Source organism: Tyto alba, unplaced genomic scaffold, assembly GCF_018691265.1.
Source record: "Tyto alba isolate M040663 unplaced genomic scaffold, T.alba_DEE_v4.0 Super-Scaffold_27, whole genome shotgun sequence".
Lineage (NCBI taxonomy): Eukaryota > Metazoa > Chordata > Aves > Strigiformes > Tytonidae > Tyto > Tyto alba.
This window is the reverse complement of record NW_024881301.1, coordinates 19,268,013-19,289,250: the sequence shown is the minus strand read 5'-3', so window position 1 is coordinate 19,289,250 and position 21,238 is coordinate 19,268,013. Positions and strand designations below refer to the sequence as shown.

The 21,238-nt window shown below is 39.1% G+C and overlaps 1 protein-coding gene across 8 annotated transcripts in view; it reads left to right on the top strand.

Moving 5' to 3' along the window:
- Positions 1-2,384: 2,384 nt before the first annotated feature.
- The window catches only part of NETO1 (neuropilin and tolloid like 1), a 68,191-nt gene continuing 49,337 nt past the window's right edge, over positions 2,385-21,238 (top strand). For 4 of the 8 annotated variants that reach the window (XR_006165804.1, XR_006165805.1, XM_042798206.1 and 1 more), the window contains exons 1-4: positions 2,389-3,443; positions 7,033-7,086; positions 8,675-8,812; positions 17,203-17,451. Coding sequence is in view for 6 of the 8 variants with exons in the window: in XM_042798206.1 (XP_042654140.1) it covers positions 3,416-3,443; positions 7,033-7,086; positions 8,675-8,812; positions 17,203-17,451 (469 nt within the window). In the remaining 2 variants the exon portion in view is untranslated. Of the gene's footprint in view, positions 3,444-7,032; positions 7,087-8,674; positions 8,813-17,202; positions 17,452-21,238 lie in introns of all 8 variants that reach the window. The other 4 variants (XM_042798204.1, XM_042798205.1, XM_042798208.1 and 1 more) reach the window with 3 other exon arrangements.

Genomic DNA, 21,238 nt, shown 5'->3' with positions numbered 1-21,238 from the left:
TCACCAAAACTCATATGAACAGATTTTGCAACAAAATGAGACATAAAGCAAAAAAAGGTGGTGGTGAAGACATTAGTAGTTACATGAAGTTCAAAATTTCAAACTTTCTACAGAAGCAAGATCTATTGAGGTAGAAAGTGATTTTGACCAGTATCTAACTTACAAACCCTGTATGCTCACTTTTAAACACCTCTGAACAAGCTTTTAGCATCCAGCTATGTAGATCCTAAGATATCTCTATAAGGTCTCATTAGAAGAACATGCAGTGGCCACTGTGGCCATTCCTCAGCTGTTTTGTGGATGTCTCACTCCATAATGATGATGACTGATTACATTTTGGCATATTTTAAACATAGCTGGTATCTTCCACATGCTATTTGCCAATACTATTGCAATGGTATCCTTAAAATTAAGAGTGACAATCAAAAGAAATCTAAGATCTTTAAAGGTGAAAACACCCTATCTCACAAAAGAAAAAATGTTGAAGCTTGCTGTTATATGATGTGACACAGCACATTTTCCCAGAACAGCAAAATCAGCTGTTTTGTGCCTACTTGTTCTATAACCTTTTTTTTTTTTTTCTTTTCAAGTAACTATAACTTGAAACTTAGCCATGTGGATGACTGCATCATTCTGCAGAAGAAACATCTGACTGTCTATAAACAGTCCTATGACTGTTTTCAACACTGTCCTTCTTCAGTCACTCTACTGTTGCTTGACTAAGGCAGACTGCACATCTGTATTATAGAAGTTTATCCTATGGATAAAGCAGGTGACTTTCAATTACTGCACAAACAAAGTTCTTTAACTTGAGATGGAAGAGAATAGGGAAGGTCAGAGAAATTGCTGAGAGGTTTAGAAAGCAGAGTAGGACATCTTATTAAGATTAACAGCTGCAGACTTGATGTTGCTAATGGCAAGATAGATTACACAAAACATAGGTGAATCCTTTCATGAAGTCTTATATCTTCTATATTACTTGTTCTAAGGAGCTTACTGCAGAGCCCTGTAGCTGGATCCTGTGCCCTTCTCACCCAGCAGGATTTTTAAATGCTCAAAGTCAGGCTGGCTCGGGTAGTGGCTGGCTGGCTGATGGACTGGATGAATTCTGCTAGCCACGATCACCTCAGACTTAGCCTAACGTGCATGCCGCTATTGCTGACTGACTGCATTCATAAGCATCAATGGCAGATATATTATTCAGAGAACAGAGCAGACAATCCACCGGCTGAAAAAAAGCCCTGCGGTTATTTGTTAAACCAAGGCGATTTACTGAAAAATAATAATTAAAAAAAAAAAAAAAAAATCGAGGCTTCCCCATTATTCACCTTCTGGAATGGCAGTTGTGCGGCTCAGTGCTGTCCCAGAGGGAGCGGCGCTACCCGCCTCATTAAAAAGCTGCCCTAAAGACAACAGGTGGCCCCACTGCGTTATTACTGATTCCTGCCCACCAGGCAGCCGGCAGACCCGACCCTGGCGCGCAGCCCGGCTCCGCGGGCGCGCACCGCCGCTCCGCGCCCGGCCGCGGGGACCGCCTGACCTGCGCCCGCCTCCCCTTTCCCTTTCCTCACTCGCGCCAAGGTGCTTCCCGGACTGGATTTGATTTTTAAATCGATTTACAGGCCCCTCCCCGACACCCTCCTGATCCGCACCCCCCCGCGCGCTTCCGGACACACTTTTCTCATTGCAAACGGCGCGAGCATCAGGTGCGGGCGGGGAGGTGCTGGCTGCGGCGTGGGGAGCCGGGGGAAGGGGCTGGCTGTGCCCCGGGGCCCCCGGCTCTGCCCCCCCCATCCCCGGGTTTGGGGAGGGGGGGGAGAGGCGACGGCAGCTCTTGGGCGGCGCAGAGGGATCCCATCCCGCTCCCCTGGCACAGACCTGCCCTTCTCCTCGGGCCTCCCCGCCGTCCCGGCGCTGCGCTTCGGCCCGGCCCGGCCCGGCCCGGCCCGGCCCGGCCCCGCCGCCCTCCCCTCGCCCGGGCTGCGGGAGGCCGCGGCCCTGCAGGGCCGGCTCCCGGGGCCGAGGGGGGACACTGCCCTTTCTGTCCAGCCACTCCTCCTCCGCTCTTGTTTTTCGCTGAGATCATTTCAGCTTCTCTCAAAACTCTTTATTATGAATACGTTTTCCCTGCTCTACTCTCCCCTCTCCCTTCCCGCCCTGGCCACTAGCCCTCCGCAACCTCGTCAAAGAGATGGGTGTTTGGCGTGTGATGTGGCTGGGGAGGAAGATAAGCCTGAGAAAGGGAGGGGGAAGCGAAAGGGAGATGATTTTGCTGTTGTCTCTGGGCTGATTGGAAGAGGCAATCACTGTATCTGCAGCCGGAGGATTAGCGGCTAAACTTTCATTGCTCCCTTTTGTGCGTGCGTGCGTGGGGGTGTGTAAATGGAGAAGTCGCCTCTCCAGGTGGAAAATATTTTCAATTTTCTTTTGGCAGGTGCCGTTCAAGGAGGAACTCATGAGCATTTTGTCTGATCCATGAACTGATTAGGGGAGGGGAAACGCTCCCTCTCCACTTACTCTTCCTTTCCCAGTTTTGAAATCATCCTTTCCCCACCATCGCCACCCTCCCGCCCCTCCCCTCCCCTTCCCCTTCCCTTGCACTGAATGAATGGAAGAGTCTTCAGGGTTTTCTTCTGCTTCTCGCCCTGGACGGGTGAAGTGAGGGGGCATCTCTCTACCCTCATCCATCTCTATCTCGCTCCATCCATTCCTGAGAGGATTTCAGACCGTGCAATGTGTTTTCAGCCTCTTGCCGCTGCTACCACTTGATACTACACTACGCGCAGGGAGAGGGCTTTGCAAAAATGGATTTGTTCGATTTTAAAGGATTTCCTCTCTAATAAGGACCGCGTTGCACACAAATATGACTAAATCCCCTATTTGGTAAATCTTTCTTCCCCCCACCCCTCCTCTTCGGGTTCCCTCCCGCCCGCCCCCACCCCTTCAGAGGAGCAAGCACAAGGAGCTGATGACGGACCCATTAATCCCTTCTTCAATGCATCAAAAGAAGCCGAAGGGCTGGAAGTCGCTGGGCTCGGAGTCCTGCAGGAAATGCTTCGATCTGCTTTTGGTTTTGTATGAAACTGGTGACTAGGGGCTCGGCTCGCCCCGCCGGCACCTGGATGCGCGGGCCGCCGCCGCCTTGCCCGCCGCCGCGATGCAACGCTTGTGGTGGTGCTGGTGATCGCTCGGGTGTGATGGGATTGAGCCAGCGGTGATTATTTGAAGGCGGTGAGGGAGAGCGAGCGAGAGGAAGGGCTGCTCCGCTCTGCTGTGTGTGGGCTTGGGAATATTTTTTTTTTTTTTTTTTTTTTTTTCCTTCTTTTCCTACTTCCATCCTCTCCCCGCCACTGGAAGTCCTCCCGTATCTAAATGGAATTAGTGGAGACCGAAGCCCCTTGTGTAAGGAACAGACATGACCCATGGGCGCAGCTTCTTTCACAGTGAGTATCTCCCCCTGCCGCCCCCCTTCTCCCCTCGGCTGAGCTCCGCCGCCGCGTACGGGCTCCTGCCCTCCGCTACCTCCACAACTAACGCAACGGGACGCCCAGACCTCCGCGGCGTGGGGGGGAGGTGTGTGTGTGTGTGTGTGTGGGGGTGGTAAACTCCCCCCCCGCACACACTTCACCCCCCTTCCCCGGCACTCTGCAGCGGAGGGCAGCGGGTGCCTGTCCGTGCCGTGGTTCCGGCGGGCCGGCGGTTTTCACCTGGGCGCGGCGCGTCTGCTGGCTTTCGGCGTGACGGGGGTGGGGGGGGGGGGGGGGGGGGGGGGGGGGGGGGGGGGAGGCGGGAAGAGACCGGGGAACGGCCCCGCGGCTCGAACCGGCGGGGGCGCGGGGCAGCGCGGGGGCGGGCGCGGGTCCCGCGGGGCTGCGGGGCGCGAGCGGCCCCCTCGGGCGAAATCCTCCGGGAGCGGCAGGGGGGCACCGAGGTGTAAGCTACTCGCTGAAGACCCCCGGGGACCTCGGGCGGCGCGGGTGGGACCCCCCCCTCGCCCGCCTCGGTTGTGCAGAGGGTCTGCTCTGCTGAAGGGGCTTGGCCGGCCACAGCTCCTTCCAGCACCTCTCTCCACGCCCAGACCTGTAAAACCAGCAGCGCTGTGGCCAGGTACTGCTCGCCCAACAGTTCCTCGCTAGGGCGAAGCCGTGCCCGTGCCAAATCACAGCCTCCAAAAAGCTGCCTGGCCAAGAGATGGAATCTCTTTACATACAGCTTGTAATGGAAAAATGCACATATCCAAAAAGATGCAAAGATGTGTAATCAGAGTGGCACTAGAAAGCATGATTATAATTACACCCGTGATTAGGAGGGAAAGGGGGAGGAGGAAGACAGAGAGAATACAACAAGAAATTTGGCGGAAACTTCTTTAAAATAATTCCCAAAGCCAGATAATCACAATATTGTTGCTCTACAGTCAAAGCTTCCCAAGTGACAGTTTTCAATGAGCGAAGCTTGCATGATTGGTCTCTTTGGGGTCTTTTTTTTTTTTTCCCCCCTCTGTGAGAAGCACTGTTCTTTTCCTGTGGCTTGAGAAAGAAAAAGGCAAGAAGTCATACACTATGCAATAAAATGGACTCCCTTGACTGCTTAGGTAAAAAATATTGTGTTATCTTTTCCCATAATATCCATCATTTTAATTACTTTCTGGCAAGATACAGATTTTGGTGATGCTGGTATAAATGTCACTAAATCAAGAGTCTTTCTCTTTTTTTGAAATATGGAAGAAGCATTTCACTTTACCTATGGAAATGTTAGATGTATGTCCAGAAAAAAATATAGTCTCTTAGTCTCTCCTTATCTATTACATTTTATTATCAAGATTATTTTGACTCCTTATTAATAATAAATACTGACATGTTGATATGTAAGTATAGCTCTATGCTTTGGAATAACATAGCTCTGCGACTTGGAGGCATCCTTTCTAGCGGTTGCAACTGGAATTGAAGAGACCTGTGTTTTTTCTGTCATCTTGGTAATAATATCTCTGTAACTTGGGCCAACTCTCTTCTCTGAACTTCAGTATTTTCCATATAGAAAAGGAGGGGAGAGGTAATCGACAAAAGTGCTTAAAATGAACCTGTAAGAATCAGATATGAGTTGTTATTAATTGCCTAAGAAGAAACATTTCTCACATGGAGCTTGTTAGGCTGTTGAGGACTTGATTCTAGCTTCCGTAAATTTGTGGGCAGAAAGAATGCTGGCAGCTGGTCCAAATTCTAACACCAATCTACCTTACAAGATGAGAAATTAGGTTTTGACTGGTGAGGATTACAGGCGTAGATGCAGTATGTTCACTGCATGAAGCACAACTAAAGTAAATGAGCAACTTAGTAAATGGGCAAATCCTGCATTGCCTTCAGATTCTGACACAGCTGGCAGGCAGAGTCCCAGCTAGCATTTATTTCCAGAATCCATCCCCGAGGAGAGTAAGGGCATGAATGGTTGGGCAGCATTCAGATCCGAGCAGATGTAATGTTCTCACTGAATGCCCGTGACACAGAAGAGTTTTTAACTACTAGCTCTGTCAACATCCGTCTCTGTTAGCTGAGGGATTCAAAAAGACACAGGGGCTGTGAGCCTGACCAAGAAAGAGTGAATATGCTGCCAAGCCTTCATTTTCCCACAACTTCAGCCTTTCCTTGCTTAATAAGGTAGCCATCATCCATGCCTCAAACCCTCTGTCACACAGGAAAGGTCAAAGGCATAGAAATAGAGATCTCAGTGCCACCAGAATACTGGAAATAGTGAGACTGGCTTCCTTTGGGGTAAAAATTGCACACAATTTGCAATGTAAAAGCTGAAAATGTTGAAAGCACTGTCTTTGAAAGGATCGTTTAGGTATCTAGTTACTAGCCCATGATGACTTTTGGTGTCTCTTGGGGATAAGAAGAGGAAAGTATGCTGTTCAGTTACATTTGTTAAAGACCACAGGTCCATCAATTCCTCATCACAATGCAAAGGGCAGCCGATCAATCTAAAATACTCAGAATAAACACACAACTTCATCTCCACTTTAACTTCAGTGCAGTCTGGGCATTATGTCCAGGCTTAACAGCAAACTAGCTGGGGTCAAAACCACAAGCACTCCAAGAACTGATGGATCCATTCTCTTCTGCTCTTGCTATCACACTTTCTCCAACAGCCGAAGAAGATATGGGTGATGACAAGAAAACGCTACCATTAGTGCATGATTTCTTTATCAGGTAGCTAGCTAGTCACTTTGGTCTTCCAAATTAGTGTCATTATGACTGGCCTAAGTGTTTGCCTTGGCATGTTCTAGTCAAAATGTTATATTTGGAAACTCCCAGAAACTCGGGAAATATCTCCAGGTTGAAGTCCATCTCAGAAAGGGCACATTTGTTCCCAGGTGGCATAGCTGTCCTATCATGGTTGGAGATAGAAGATTCCTATTTGTAAAGTGGGCTGCAAATTCACTGCAGCACAAAGCAACACCCTCTTGACAAGTCAAACAAACTAGATTAATGAGACTGTTAAGCATACACAATAATTTACTTCACTGGGGATTTGCAAATGCTTTGATGGATGTGAAGAACCCAACCCCTCATTTCTTTCATATTCCCAGTACTCATTTTCAAATTTTATTATGCCATATCAAGACATATTAGCAAGTTCAGTGCCACTGAAACCTAGCAGGCCATTGTCTCCTGTTAAAAACAGCCACTTTTCTTTTACTGGCCTAAACCAGTAAATTTATAAATAAATATTGGTAAAATGTTTTTCTCTAATATTAAAAAAAGAAAAAAAAACAGGAGGGAAACACCAGTGCCTGGGGATTTTGTTTTAAACCCAAGAGATCTCTTTATTTGGATACATGTACAAACATAAATACTTACAAGGACAGATCACAAAGACACTTGTCTGTACAAAATGTGCAATTTAAAGATGCAAGTAAACGTGAAACATTTTTTTTACAGTAATTCTATTTATTGTGTATTCTAAGGTGAATGCTTATAATTTATTTGATTGCAGGCACTATCACACTGTGATATTTAATGCGTATTTCTCTCTCAGTTGTAGCAAGTCTAATCATTCTACATTTGTCTGGGGGAACCAAAAAAGGAACAGGTATGTAAAGTTCAGACTTTTTTTTCTGACATTATATTAGAGTCCAAAGTATGGATTTGAGTTGTTAGCTTAGTTCTTGAAATTTTTAGTGGTTCACCTACTTCCAGTGTCTGTCTTTTGTTCATTTGTTTTGAGTATTAGTGTGCCTGTACACACACAAAAATCCAGTGGTACTTTTTTTAGCAAGTTAGTGACCTCATCCACAGCTAGATCTAACTAAAGACTCAGCCTGGCTCTAACTAAAAACTGCAAAGTGTCCCCACTTTCAAACTGGGAAGTCCAGTTTGGGCACTGAGCTATATACACTTAAGATATTTTTGCTTATTGAAGTAGAATTCAAAATCTGAAACTGGGTATCATGGGTGCATTTGTGCAGAGTGGAGCTAGAAAGAGGTTCTTAAAAGCCCAGGATGCTAAATGTGGTGAGAGCCAAGCAGGGAGAGTTGCTCAGCACAGTGTGTGTCTGAATGCTCAGTCCCTGCAGACCTGGATTAATTTCAAGAATATTAGGACCCATGTCATATTCAGCTTGGATACAGACCAGGCAGAAAGAGAAACGCTTGCAGAGCATAAGGCAGATCTTGAGTGGTCAAAATCATCCTTGGAAGGTGCCTGTCTCCCTCCATTGATCATAAGAGGGAAACTCAAACAAACTCGGCTCTACCCATCAGAGCCTTAAGTTAGATGGGACACTCCTTGGATATAGATAACCTCATTCAGAGCAAAACACAGGAGTCCTCTTCAGACACCTCTGTGAAATCTACAATCTACTATCCTTCCTTTTAATACCAGCCAAGGTATTTTTCCCTCCAAAGAATCCATCTTATTTTAGCCTACCTGTTAAAGCATAGTGCCCAGGAAGCGATCCTTCATCTTCTTCAGCCTGAACAGACTCAAACCTTTGTCTCCAGGCTCTCTGCCAATGTGCAGAAAGGAGTGCAAGAGTTTCAGGGCTAGGAAGAAAGCAAACAAAAAGGTCTGACTCTGCTCTCTGATGATTCACCTAGGAGGAGGAAAGTTCTGGGCTGTGATTCCTGGCCTCAGAGCTATTTGTTAATTTTACAGAAAACAGCAAGATAAAAATAATGAAAAAGAACCCAGGAATTCCCCTGCCTATTTCTGTCTGGTGAATATAGGATAAAGCTGCTGCAAATTTAAAACAATTTGTATATTCTGTCATAATTCTGCGGGGTTTTTTCTTGATTTTGTGACTGAGGTATTCCTGTGTTATGGCACATAGCTTGCTGACAGAGCACATGCTTGAGCCTTTTGAGATACACAAGTGGGAAATTCATGTCTCATTTCTTGAGCATGTGCTTTCCCTACAAAGTTATTGTTTTAAAAGCAATATAAATGTGTTCCCCTAGACATCCAAGCTTCTTCTCTGCTTTGAAAAAATGTTTTGAGTAAGAATTAGATGTTTGTACCACTGAAGAACAGCCTTGTTTTCCTTCAGGTCAATGATCATACTCTCAGTCTTAATAGAAAAAAGCTGAGGCCACTGACAGAAGGGACTGTTTTATTCTGCAGGAGAGTTTTAAGTGTCATGTGAGCTAACTATATAATGCTTAATATGACTGTTTCACAGAAAGGCAAATTACTTCCGAAGGACAGAAACCAGTACAGTGTGGAACTTGGACAAAATATGCAGAAGGAGGCATCTTCACTTCTCCCAATTACCCCAACAAGTATCCTCCTGACAGAGAGTGCGTCTACATTATAGAAGGTGACCAGCCGGAGAATCTTTATATTCTATCATCAACTATATATATATATATATATATATATATATATATATAAAGTTTTATTTTCTTACATGTGAGAAGTAGGTAAGCCTATATGATCATGATAAATCTTTTCAAGACATAAGATTCAGAGCAGCCCTATTTCTGTACTTTCTCTTTTTTTTTTCTTTTTTTTTTGGTAAAAAATGTAAATATTTTGTACAGCATACCAAGAAATACTGGAAAATATTTATTTCCTGACATAAGTCATAAATTAGTTCAGGTGGTAAGTATGCATGAGTCAGTAATAAACACAGTATAATTTATTTCAGGATATTCAGAGAATGAATAAAACCTAGAATGCTGTAACATGACAAAGAATATTTAAAAATTAGTAAAAAAAGTGAATACAGGAAATGAAAATGCTTTTGACTTTTATAAACATATTTTAAACTTCTCGTAACTGAATCAGGGATGACAAGTATAGCTGGGCAAACTACAGTAAAGAAAGTCAAACAGAAAATATCCATATAGTGAATGTAAAAATTATTTTCCATCCAATTGTTCATGAGAAGTGAAAATAAAAAAAAAAAAAAAAAAAACACAAAACAAAGCCAGAAAAGAATAAACATTAATACCAAACAGCTGTAGGACACAGTTTTTAAAGAGTAGGGAGCTGCAGACATGGAGGTGATGTAAAAAAGTCTAGAGGTATATTACAGTCAAGTTACGCAGTTTCTTTTCATCAGCCTTAGCACAATGGATGTTGAAGGGATTGTTGTAAAAATGAATCTGTGGAAAGTAATAGACATTAGATACTGTCAGAGTTTAGTAGCAGAAAAGATGAATCAGATACAGAATGGTAAGTTATTGGAACCAAGCAGATTCATTCATGAGTTGTGAACACATGCAGAATACAACACTGACACTTGTTCTATCCATGCCTGGTTGGACGAAATTAACTGCTAATATTGTAGCCTGGAATTATAGAAATACTTATTTTGCTAAAGATGCAAGTAGTACCAAGAGAGATTTCCAATGGTGTATAGCTGATTCAAACTGAATTAGCTGTTTTAGAACCCCCCACTAGGCCCTTTTAGAAACCAGTCTGTCTTTCCAAATCTAGTGCCAAGTTACTAAAAGAAATATACTTCATAAAAAAACCTTCCAAGGAAATAATGCATAGTAAATTTGTATGTATTGTTTAGAAAGACAAATGACAGCAAGATGACTGAGATCTCTGAATTCCATGTTAGTGCTAGGTAACCTGACTGAAGTCAGAAGTAAAGAGGTGATTATAAATCATGGAGTCAAACAAACGCTTTAAAGAAAATTTATGCCTGTCCGGTTTTTCCACTTGAGTCCAAAATTTAAGCAGATATATGGTAAACATTTAAGTTATTTTGTACCTTAGTAATTGATTTAAAATAAAAATAAAATTAAAAAAAAAGATAAATGTAAAGGTTCAATGTTTACTAGTTAGTGTTATACTTTTTGTTACATTTATGTTGCTAGATCCAGGTCTTTTTGCATATATTGATCAAATTATCTTTCTAACATTCTTGTGAGACTGGGAAGAAGTAAACATATTTCATCTTCAAGGATCTGAGACACAGAAATGTGTTTCATCATTAAAGAGAAAGATTGTGGAAGAAAATTAAAATGTGACCAATTTTATAAACCCTAGTCCAGTAACTTAGGCCATAGGGTGTTCTTCCTCTTTAGTTAGAATGTTCCTGAAAGCCCTTTATAGTAAACACATTTGTCCTTATTATAGTAATTAAGTACTTACAGAAATATAGTTAATAAGATGAAAGGTGGGTAAATACGCTGTTGAAACAATCTGATTTAGAATAACTCAAACTGGAAATGCCTAAAAACAACTTAGGAAGGAAAGATTTAATCAACCAACTTCTATGATGAAGATTAAATTCCATGTTGACAAGTTTGGAGCAATGTATGTTAAAAAGTAGTAATACTAACTCAATTGACATCTTGTTATATTTTATGAGAAAAAACAATCTGACAAAACCCAGTTGCACATAATTTCTTACAACATTGATATTTTCTACTCCCTGTCCAGCCATAATCAACAGTTTGGATTGCAACTGGATATTTTTAAACCCATGATGATAGCAGCTCTATCAGTATATAATTTGATGAGAGCCATACATATTGCACAACATTTTCATCTCTGATACCCCTGTGTCTACTTCTGTCTTCTAAAAAGATCTGGAATAGTCATGTCTGAAAAATGTCGTAAAAATAAATAGAGATGTAGTAAGATGTTGAGCAGCAGTATTTTTTAAAGTAGAAATTTCCAAAAAAGGCAAAAGGAGAAACACTGAAGGACAACAAAAATTATGTTGTAATTACAGTTGATTATTTGTCCATATTTATTCTTTTTAAAACATAGCAAAAAATTATAAAACAGGCTAGCAAGTGAAAAGTTTTCCCCATATCTTTTATATTTTGTGGAACTTATTGGCATAAAATATTGAAGTTAAAGGACTGCAAAAAAAGATTCATTATTTTACTCATAGCAATATCTTTGAGGTCAGATAACAATCTATGCAGCAGATAATCCTTGCTAATCCAGGACATAAATATCCATTCAATTTTAGAATAAGACAGAAACATCTCCATATGCATCTTATTCCTATATTTATTATTTAGATTCCAATACTCTTCAAATAGCTTCTGGCTGCTGTTGAATACCAACTACCAAACTAGGGCGACTGTTGATATGATCCGTAATAGCATTCCCACACTATCTCTCCTTTGTATGTCTTAGAGAGTTCAGCAAACCAGGACTGTATATGCCATACTGACAGCTGCATGATGTGAGTTTAAATATATATATGAATCACCAGGTGCCTTCTTGCCTGCTTGTTTTCATTCCTTCTTTTTTTGCTATCAACCACAATCTCAGGCAAATTCTGATGGCTCTCCTGAAACACAGTTCCTACTAAATTTAGTGGACTTGAGTGAGGACTCCAGCATGTAGTGTGTTGTAATAAAATTGAATTTCATCTCATGATACATTTTTCCCCCCACACTGGAGCTCATCTTAAATGTATGCAAGCCTTTTATCATTTCAAAATTACTTTGGTGTAGTAAAGGGACTCTCAAAAATTGCCATGATCATAGACCGTGAGTTTCTAAAAGAGAAGAGGATTTCTGACTGCAGAGGCTTCTATCCTAGCAGTCAAAGGCATAAGCAGATCAAACAGCTAGAAGTTTCTTTTTCTTTTATTTATTTTTTTTCTTTTTTGTAGTAATGATAATTAACTACTGGAACAGCTAGGAATTTTAAAGTCCAGATTGGATGCCCTTCTAAAAGAAATCCTTTAGGTCATCCAGGAGTCATGGACTCAGTACAAAATTGATTAGAGGAGCTCCTGGTGAATCCCATCTGCCTTTCAAAATGCATTGAGAATCTGTTTGGTGTTTTTTTTTTTTTTTTTTTTTTTATTTCTGTCTTATTTGGCATATAGAAAACATAGGAAATAGCTGAGTGTACACATTAAATTCGCTGTTGGGCCCAATTTCACCCTTGTTTCACATATTCATGTCTCTAACATGGCAAAATTCACAGCTGCCTGGAACAACTGCATCATTGGCAGCATTAGCCTTTGCCAGACTGCAGAAAATTTGGCATGTGTGCTCCAAAGGGAAATTTGCACAGGAAATTTTGTAGGAGCAAAGGCTTTTGTTTGCATTAAAATATTTGGGGAGTGGGATAGTCCTACTTTACACAGTAGATCTTCAGAATTGATTTGGAAAACCTGTAAATTAAATACTTGCAAGATTTTATCCATTCTTCAGTTTTTAATAATTAAATTATTTTTTATAAATCTAGGTATGGACTAGAATTGCTTTACAGAGATATGAAATAAATATGCCGCTTTATGCCTTTGTGGACATTTAGCGTTAACTCTCTTGAAGTTCTTTTATATTTTCACTAAAGACCATTAAACTCCTTAATTCTAAATATTTAACAGGTGTTAGAAAATGGTCATGTATCACTGTGCTCAAAGTCCTTTTGTATTTCACAGAGATTTTTGTGTTCAAAAAGTTTTTATCAAAATAAGGAAGGAATCCTCTTTTGAAAGGATGACATAGGTGGCTTTCTTATGAACAATAGCTGGACAACCAGAAAGAGCAAGGATTATTGAAAACTATTAGTACTGTAGCAGCTCAGATAGATGGGGGTTAGTGTTCAATGTCGTATTTCCATGCAGTCTAGTAAATTGGAACAGATTTTTTGCTTAACTTCAGCTGTCAGTTACACAGACTTAGAGGCTGATCAGAATTAAAACCTTAATTGTGTATTTTTGCTGCAACTGTTCTACCATAAGTTGGAACCCAATGCCACTTTTTTTCTATTGAATGTAAAATCTCAAGACTGCACTTGTATAAGATAATTAGATGAAAAATATGACAAGACATGCAAGCATTAAGTAGCCTTTCCATGGTATTAAACATTTTTGAAGAAAGATAATTGGAAGCTAAATAGAGAAGATTTTTAATATTTGAAGTAAAATAATTTTTATAAGACAGCTTCAGTATATTTCATTTGGACTTGACAACAACTTTTTCTGATATTGTAGCCACAGAAAAAGATGTAAATAGACTTTACCTGTGAATAAAGATACCAGAAGTGACCACCATTCCTTTTCTGATTAGATGGCCAGATTCAAATCCAGTGTGGAAGAATTGCATAATTCTGGGCTTTATGTTTTGTTGCAAAAGCTGTGCCACAAGATGTGTATTTATATAATAGGTGCTTGTTTTAGCTTGCTTTTGGCAAAGAGACTCTTTGCTAAAGCCAGAGTACAAGTTCGAAATGATACCTTTTTCACTAAAAGGAAGCTAAAGTTGGGAGTTGGAATTGTGTGTTTTCATCCCTTACGGTAATTTCTTGGAAAATTTTATAATTTTGTTTCTTCGGTAGGTTACTGCAAACAAAATATTTAAATATACAAGATGAAGCATGGAGGTGCATTTAAAAGCACATGATAAAAAATTGCATGGATGTGTATATAGCTCTTTCTCCCTTTGCCCAATCTTTTGTGATCATCACAGTCCTCAGTTACAGAAACAGAAAGTGTTGCATTCCTTGAGAGAGTTAGGAGAAAGGGCCTTGTCCTGTTTGGACTAGCTTGCAGAGCAGGCTGAAACACAGCCAGTGCTGCTATAAGTAATACCTAAACCAGGTCGGGAAATGTTCACTGTCCTTAAGGCTGATGATAGGCACAATCACACACGTGCAGATTAACTCCTTTCACCTTTCCAGCAAAGAGTATAGATACAAGCTGCTTGCTGTGAATGGTATTGACTGATGTGAACCACCACATCACGCCTAAGAATGGGTTCTGGCAGTTCTGACTGTCATGGTCAGAATGGTGCCAGGAGGTGATTGTAACATTCAAGGGGTGGTCCAGCTTCCAGATTCAGTCCAGCCTTGTTTTATTTAGCGATGTGGAAAGGGTACTAATTAATAGTCAATACTCCATTCAGAAAGTGGAGCAGCCTCTACACATGGGAGTTTTGGGCTAGAGTAGAAACTCTTTCTTGAGCACTCCTTGAGCTGATGTGATTCACTCTGATCCTCTAGCAAGAATTGAGACTTGTTCTAACTAGAACAAGCATCATCTTGACTTTGTTGAAATATAAATAAAAGCAGAGAAGAGTAAACTGTATCAATATTCTGATCATTAAACTAGTTTGCAATGTGAGATTCAGAGAGTTACATGGAGGTTGTGGAAATTGTGCAGTTTTTTCTCAGGCTGTTCTTTCACCAATTTAATAGATCTCATGTGTAACTTGGTAGGCCTGATTCTCATTTACTCACAGAAGCTCTTTTTATATTATACTGAGGCTATAATTGGCTTTAGGGATCCTTTCCAACACCAAAAATCATATCAAATGACTAAGCTATAACTCAGAGGGGACCTCGTGCCCATTTTTTCATACGCTACATGAGTTTTGGATTCAGAAAAGACCTGTTAAGGGTTTAACTATGGGCCAGCACTTGTAACCCTCCTCTTGGTATGAAATAGAGTAGTGAAGGCCTAACATAGGAAGTTTATAAAGGTGAAATGCGTTACATCAATGGCATAAGCCATTTTTGAAGCAGATGTGTCTGTTGCGATGGAAAGCAGAACAGCCATACACTGTGGTATGATGCTGTCTGATACTAAAAATACTAGCAGAATTCACCTTCATATCTAGTTTGTAACATTAAAACATTACAATAAAGACTTAGGTATGTTAATAACACAATATTTGAACAGTGAGTATACAAGATTTTCAAGCCTTAATGAGCATTCTTAAGATTACCTAAAGCATTGTCAGGATGGAGTTTCTGATACCAGACTTTGTAGTCCCAAGGTGAATGATGAATAGTTCTCAACAAATCTCCTTAAATAAAATAAAAGCATACAAAATGTGATCCCAGGTTGAAAGGTCCTGATTGCTCTCTTCTGCCCTAGTACTGCTTAAAGTTTAAATCAGTATTTTTTATAAATATGTGAAGTCAAGTGTAAAATCACCTGAATAAAATTAATCGACAATGTCTTCCAGTTATTTAGTCTTTTACTATAATCTCAAAGATCTACTTTGGTCTTCAGGCCTCAACAAGGGCAGCATTAATGAGATCTTCTTTACAAACTTTATTATCTGATTTTAATTTTGTAAGTTTTTTTCATACTTTCAAAGTCATTTAATTTCCATGGACTGTGTATTTGGTGCAAATATATGTGAAGTTCTAGGTTCCGATTTTGCTATTGAATTTGTATGGGCACTAAGGTCACAAATTTCCTGTAAGTTAGTATAAATAACAACAAGCCAATGGTAAGCACTTTCCTAAATGTGAATTTCTTCAAACTGAGAACAGTAAATAACGTTTCTTTCTTATGTTAAACTAAATATTTCAATGAATATCTGTCACCCAATTACATTAAAATTGAAAGTAAAGCTATTAAAATAATCTTTCTTCTTAATGTATTTTATTAACTTCTTTAATGCTTTTTATGAAATGAGGCTGTGTTTATTTACATGAAATAGTTGTAGATGGGCTCTGACTGTGTGTTCTTTTGTAGATTGTAAGATTTACCTAATATCTTCTTATTTAGTTCCATTTAAGTAGTCTCCTTTCTCGTGTGAGTAATGAGCTCATCCCCAAATCTTCAGTGTAAAACATTTCAAAATACATACAAGATGTGGGTCCTGGTCCCACTGTTAGTTTTCCTATTATTCCTGAGGAAAGAAATGGAAGGGCAATGATTGCTGGAGTGGCAAAAGTTTCCATGTTAAGCTTATGCACTTGGCTTGGAGTTTGATCTTGCATGTTTTCATGTGAAAAGAATGGTAACTCGGGCAAAGCTCATAGAAATTTCAACCTCTTCTAATATGTGTAAAGTGCAGAACATGATCCCATGAGAGGCCCAGCAGGCAGCGACACAAGAAACTCTTGTCTTAGCAGAAGGCTTTGTCAGCAAAAGGCTATATTGCACCATGATCTAGACACTGAAGGCATACATTTTTTGCTATGGACAGGATTAAATATAGGAACAGAGCACACCAGGGATGCTGCATCTGTTAAAATTTGTAGACAAACCCATGATTTTTTTCTGCCCATTTTAAGAAAATACTATATTTCAACCAGTGACTATTTTGCTCTACACAGGAGATGCCAGGGAATATTTGGTTTAGACATCATTCTGACTGCCTTAGTATCTACGAATAAAGATGTTTTTTATGTCTAATGAAGTGACCACTATAAAGTTCATGTAAGGTTTTCGGTAGAATATTTTTGTCTTTTTAGTTAGACATCAGTTTGGCTTCATCTTTCTCTAGTTTCTTAAGTGAGAATTCACTACACTTGTCCTTATGTTTCAAATGAGGTGATAAGTAATTCTGAGTATAAGCAATTACACTCAGGCTTGTCATTGACTGCAATATATACAAGAACAGAATTTATCCTTACTATGGCACAGTTCTGATCAGTTTTTTCCTCATCTTTGTGAGCATTAGGTAAAAAAGTATTCTGATTAACATTTTCCCCACCAAATATAAGAAAATCCTAATTTTCAAGGTACATAAGTTTCATTGAAAGATTTTGTATTTGAATCAATTGTTCCTAAACTGTATTTTGCTTTCCATCATAGATATCTCTTAGTTTTGCTAAGAACTGCTGTCATGAGCATTTTTTAAAGAAAAAAGAATAGACAACTAAGCTGATGGTGTAAAATCTATAAAAATATAAATTTACTAAATTTCAAAAAAGTTTTTAAGCAAAACCTACAGAACATTTGTTTTTCTTTTATTTTAGGTTTGAAGGATCTTGGTTTAGAAAATAATAAGACAATTTTCTTTTCATCTCTAGCTGCCCCTAGACAATGCATTGAACTGCACTTTGATGAAAAATATTCCATTGAGCCTTCTTGGGAGTGTAAATTTGACCATATTGAAGTACGAGATGGACCTTTTGGCTTTTCCCCAATCATTGGACGTTTCTGTGGACAGCAAAATCCACCTATGATAAAATCCAGTGGCAGATTCCTATGGATTAAATTTTTTGCTGATGGTGAGCTGGAATCTATTGGATTTTCTGCTCGGTATAATTTTACACCTGGTGAGTACCAACCATGACACTTTTTGATAGAAAATACTTAGCATAGTAACTTTGCTAATGATGTATAGTTGTGCTGTTGAATAATGTCTTTAACTGGGAATATGTTGGTTATCAAGGAAAGTATTAATGGCTAGGAAAATGATAGAAGGTATGTATATCTTTTGCATAGAAAGTAAGGATTATTCAAGCAACAAATTTTCAATACAGTTTTGTCCAAGATGCATATATCCAGTCTCTTCCGTTTTTAAAAGAGTTATTTTCAATCAAATTCTATTATGGAAAAATCATTAAAAATGTTTCATGGGAACTTATGTGTTTTATGCTTGATTGTTACACTGTGCAGCTTTTCTTTCAAAATGATCATTGATAAAGTACTCTAATAAAAAGGTGTAATTATCTCAGAAAATTCCATCATTGTTTTTCTACTTCACCAATCATTTCCCCAGCTGAGGAGTGGAATATTTCTCCATTTTCAATAAAGCAAACTATTACAAGTGTTGCCAGAGGAAGTGTGAAGTTAAAATAGTAAAATGTTTTAAATATTTTTCTAAAAAAAATGTAAATCCTAGTTGTGATAGTACAATTATTCCTTGTCACTTTTTAAATTGAATTAATTAAAGTAAAAAAAAAAAAAAAACATAGTCATACTTTCCATTAATTCTCCTCCTCTCCCCACTTATTGACAAAAAATTGCTGATTTTAAATTTTATTTTTTGCTTCAGCTACGCTATATTGCACTGCACTGCTGGATTTCACATAGTTCTGTACCTTCTTATGTATTGAGTGATGAGTCATACCTTAATGTAGCTTGCTCTAAAGCACTGTAATTATTATGTAATTTTAATAATTATGTCACTATTGTTTCAGCTAAATTGTTGTATTAGGTGGAACATTTTTTAGAATATCTGCTAAAATTAACAGGCCCCAAATTCTGCTTGCTTAATTATTCTAGTAGCATCAAAGAAGATAGCAGGACTACTTGAATGTTCCTCTATGTAGTTTTTTATTTTCCCAAATGCAAGGAAAATAGTTATAAACTTACCCAGCATAGTTCAGTTTTCTTGAGTCGAAGATCCTGTCTTCCAGAGGGTAAACATATTTAGAAGGTTCAAACAGCAACAGAACACAAAATTTCTGTTGGAAAAATCCTGATAGCAGATATGTGCAAAGACAGTGGATAAAATTTTAATATATCCACACATACTTGCCTCTGAAAAGTTAGTTAAATTTGTATCTCTCATTTACCATGGCTCTGTGAGCTTTTGCCATTTTCCTCCCCACCTCTGTCAAAAAAACTTCTTTGCATTAGATTTCATGTCCTTGTTTCAAACATTTATGTATTATGGTTGAAAAGATGTTTATAGCACTTTCTGCAGCTTATTCTGTCTAAAAAACTCTCAACTGAGAAACAATTTAATGGACCATGTTTTATCCTCGTTCCTTTTCTACTGATGTAAGGTGCATTTCTATCCGGAGATCAATGCTGGTAGATTGCTGTAGCAGCATAAATTATTCCAGTTTTCAGATGGAATAGCTATGTCTTTTTTTTAACTTTTTTTTTTTTCTTTTTTTTTTTAATGATAGAGGGTTTCTAGGAATATTGGCCAAAATGAGAATATGATTAATATGACAAGTGAAAAACAGCACTGTTACCTGCTTGATCACCAGTAGCAGGAAGCAGTTCTCATTCTGTATGATTACTTGACCAATCCTTCATTATGTAGACATGGATAAGGCGTGACATTTTGGGATCTGTTGTCCAAATGTGTGCAGTGGGAGGGGTCACTGACAAGTCATCAAAAAGAGCGGTGGCTTTCGACAGCATATAGAAGAATAGCATAGAGAGGAATTGCCTACAGAAATTATCACCCAATCCATCTTGGGTAGTGACAATTTAAGAAATTAAATTATGAAAAAAGGAGAGATCAGAAGAACATTTTCAGCTAACCTCTCTTTAAAGAATATAAAGAAAATGATTCAAAGCAGACTTATTTGGAAACTATTGGTTTCTAGAGCAGCTGAACGCTCAGGAGAGATGCAGTTTGCTGCATCCAGCTCACTGAGCACAAGTAGCACACACTGTCTAACTGCAGCCTGCATAGGAAGCTTCCCACCCCAGTGACAAGCACAACAAAACGGTTTCTTTAGTACCAGCAATCTTTGATGTTCCCTACCTGTGTGGTCCCCACCCACCCTTGAAATACTCCTCAGCTCCCACTTTTGTAATACCTTGATGGAGACTCTGGTTTGTTGATAAAGACAAGAAATGTGGGGTTGCATGTCTGTATGTGTGGCAAGATTTAAAAAAAATAGGTAAGTAAATTTGACTAAATTGAAGTTGCAGACATTTGTTATTATTTGAATGGTACCTGGAGAAGCAGGGAAATAAATTATTTTTTATGTCTCCAGGGTGTAAAAAACAGCTAACTGGATGAAATTGAAAAAAAAAAAAAAAAGATCAATTAGGTTATCAGGAAACATATTGCAATGAAGACCTATTAGTCTGTGCAAATAGAAAGAGCCCTTTCACCTGGGGCATTGTAAAACTAGTTTGGACTAAGTCTTAAAAAAAAAAATTACACATAATCATCCTAAGGAATAGACTAATATTTTGCAATTACCAGAACTTTTCTGTTTAATTATTTCTGTGACTTCTTGGTATTGAAATTGTTGGAACTCCATCCATCGATACAAAAGTCCAAGGGAGTTTCAGAAGGCTCTCAACGGGCTGGGGTTTCACGAATCTTGAAAGAAGCATAATTAATTCTCTTTCCGTAAATTCTGTTCCATTTCAATAGATTTTTTTTTTTTTAGAGCACTTTTCAGCACTCTGAAAGGTGAAATCTAGCAGAAGAAACAACTTTAATGACAAATTTAGAACTACACACAAAACCAACACAAACATACCCAGTAAGTGGTAAAACTACAGAACATTTTGCAAAAATGTTCCTTATTAAAAGGATAATCTAGGCTTTCATTTTTGTGATTTTATAAATTATAGAGTTAAGCAAAATGTGGCTGAGTGAAGCTGTATGTGTGGTATAAGGAATGACTATTTTAAATGTCAAAAATCCAGGGTAAGGGAAGAGGTTGTCTTTTTCTTTTATATTGTTACATCTGAATACCAGTAATAACCAGAAGCAATTTGGATGTAAAGTAAATTTGTAACCATTTTGTATACATGAGACTTTATAAGCAAAACAAAACATATTTACTCTTTATGTACTATTTGAACTTTGTTTTTTATTTTTACATGCTGGTTAACTGTAATAATTTCTAAATGGAACTATCTGAACTTATGAAACCTTCATAAATGTGTACAAACATTTTGTTTTTTTGCGAATCTCATGTATAAAAGAAATACCATATCAGACTACAACATTTTCAGGTTGCTCTGGTTCATTTTGAATGCAGATATGGCTAGGGAAAGACCTACAAGACAAGTCATATGATAATTCTTTCTTGTTCTTGTTTTGTCGTTCTTTAGGCCGTTGAGAGGCCTACACCTGAAATTTCATTTCACATCTCTGGGTCCTTGGACTCAATCTTTTACCCTAATTTTTTTGTTTTGTGTAGAAAAAATCAAATATTACTTCAAAGGGACTTACTCTTGACAACCGTTCTTTAAAGTGAGTCAATTTTTTAGTGTAGGCAGGGATTCAGACAGAGGATATGTTTACTTGAGCTTTCATGTTCAGCTAGAATAATCAGATTTTTGTTTATCCTGGTTCCTGATTTTGCAGGACAGTGGCTTAAGATAGCACATCATTACTTTCACTTCCTTCAC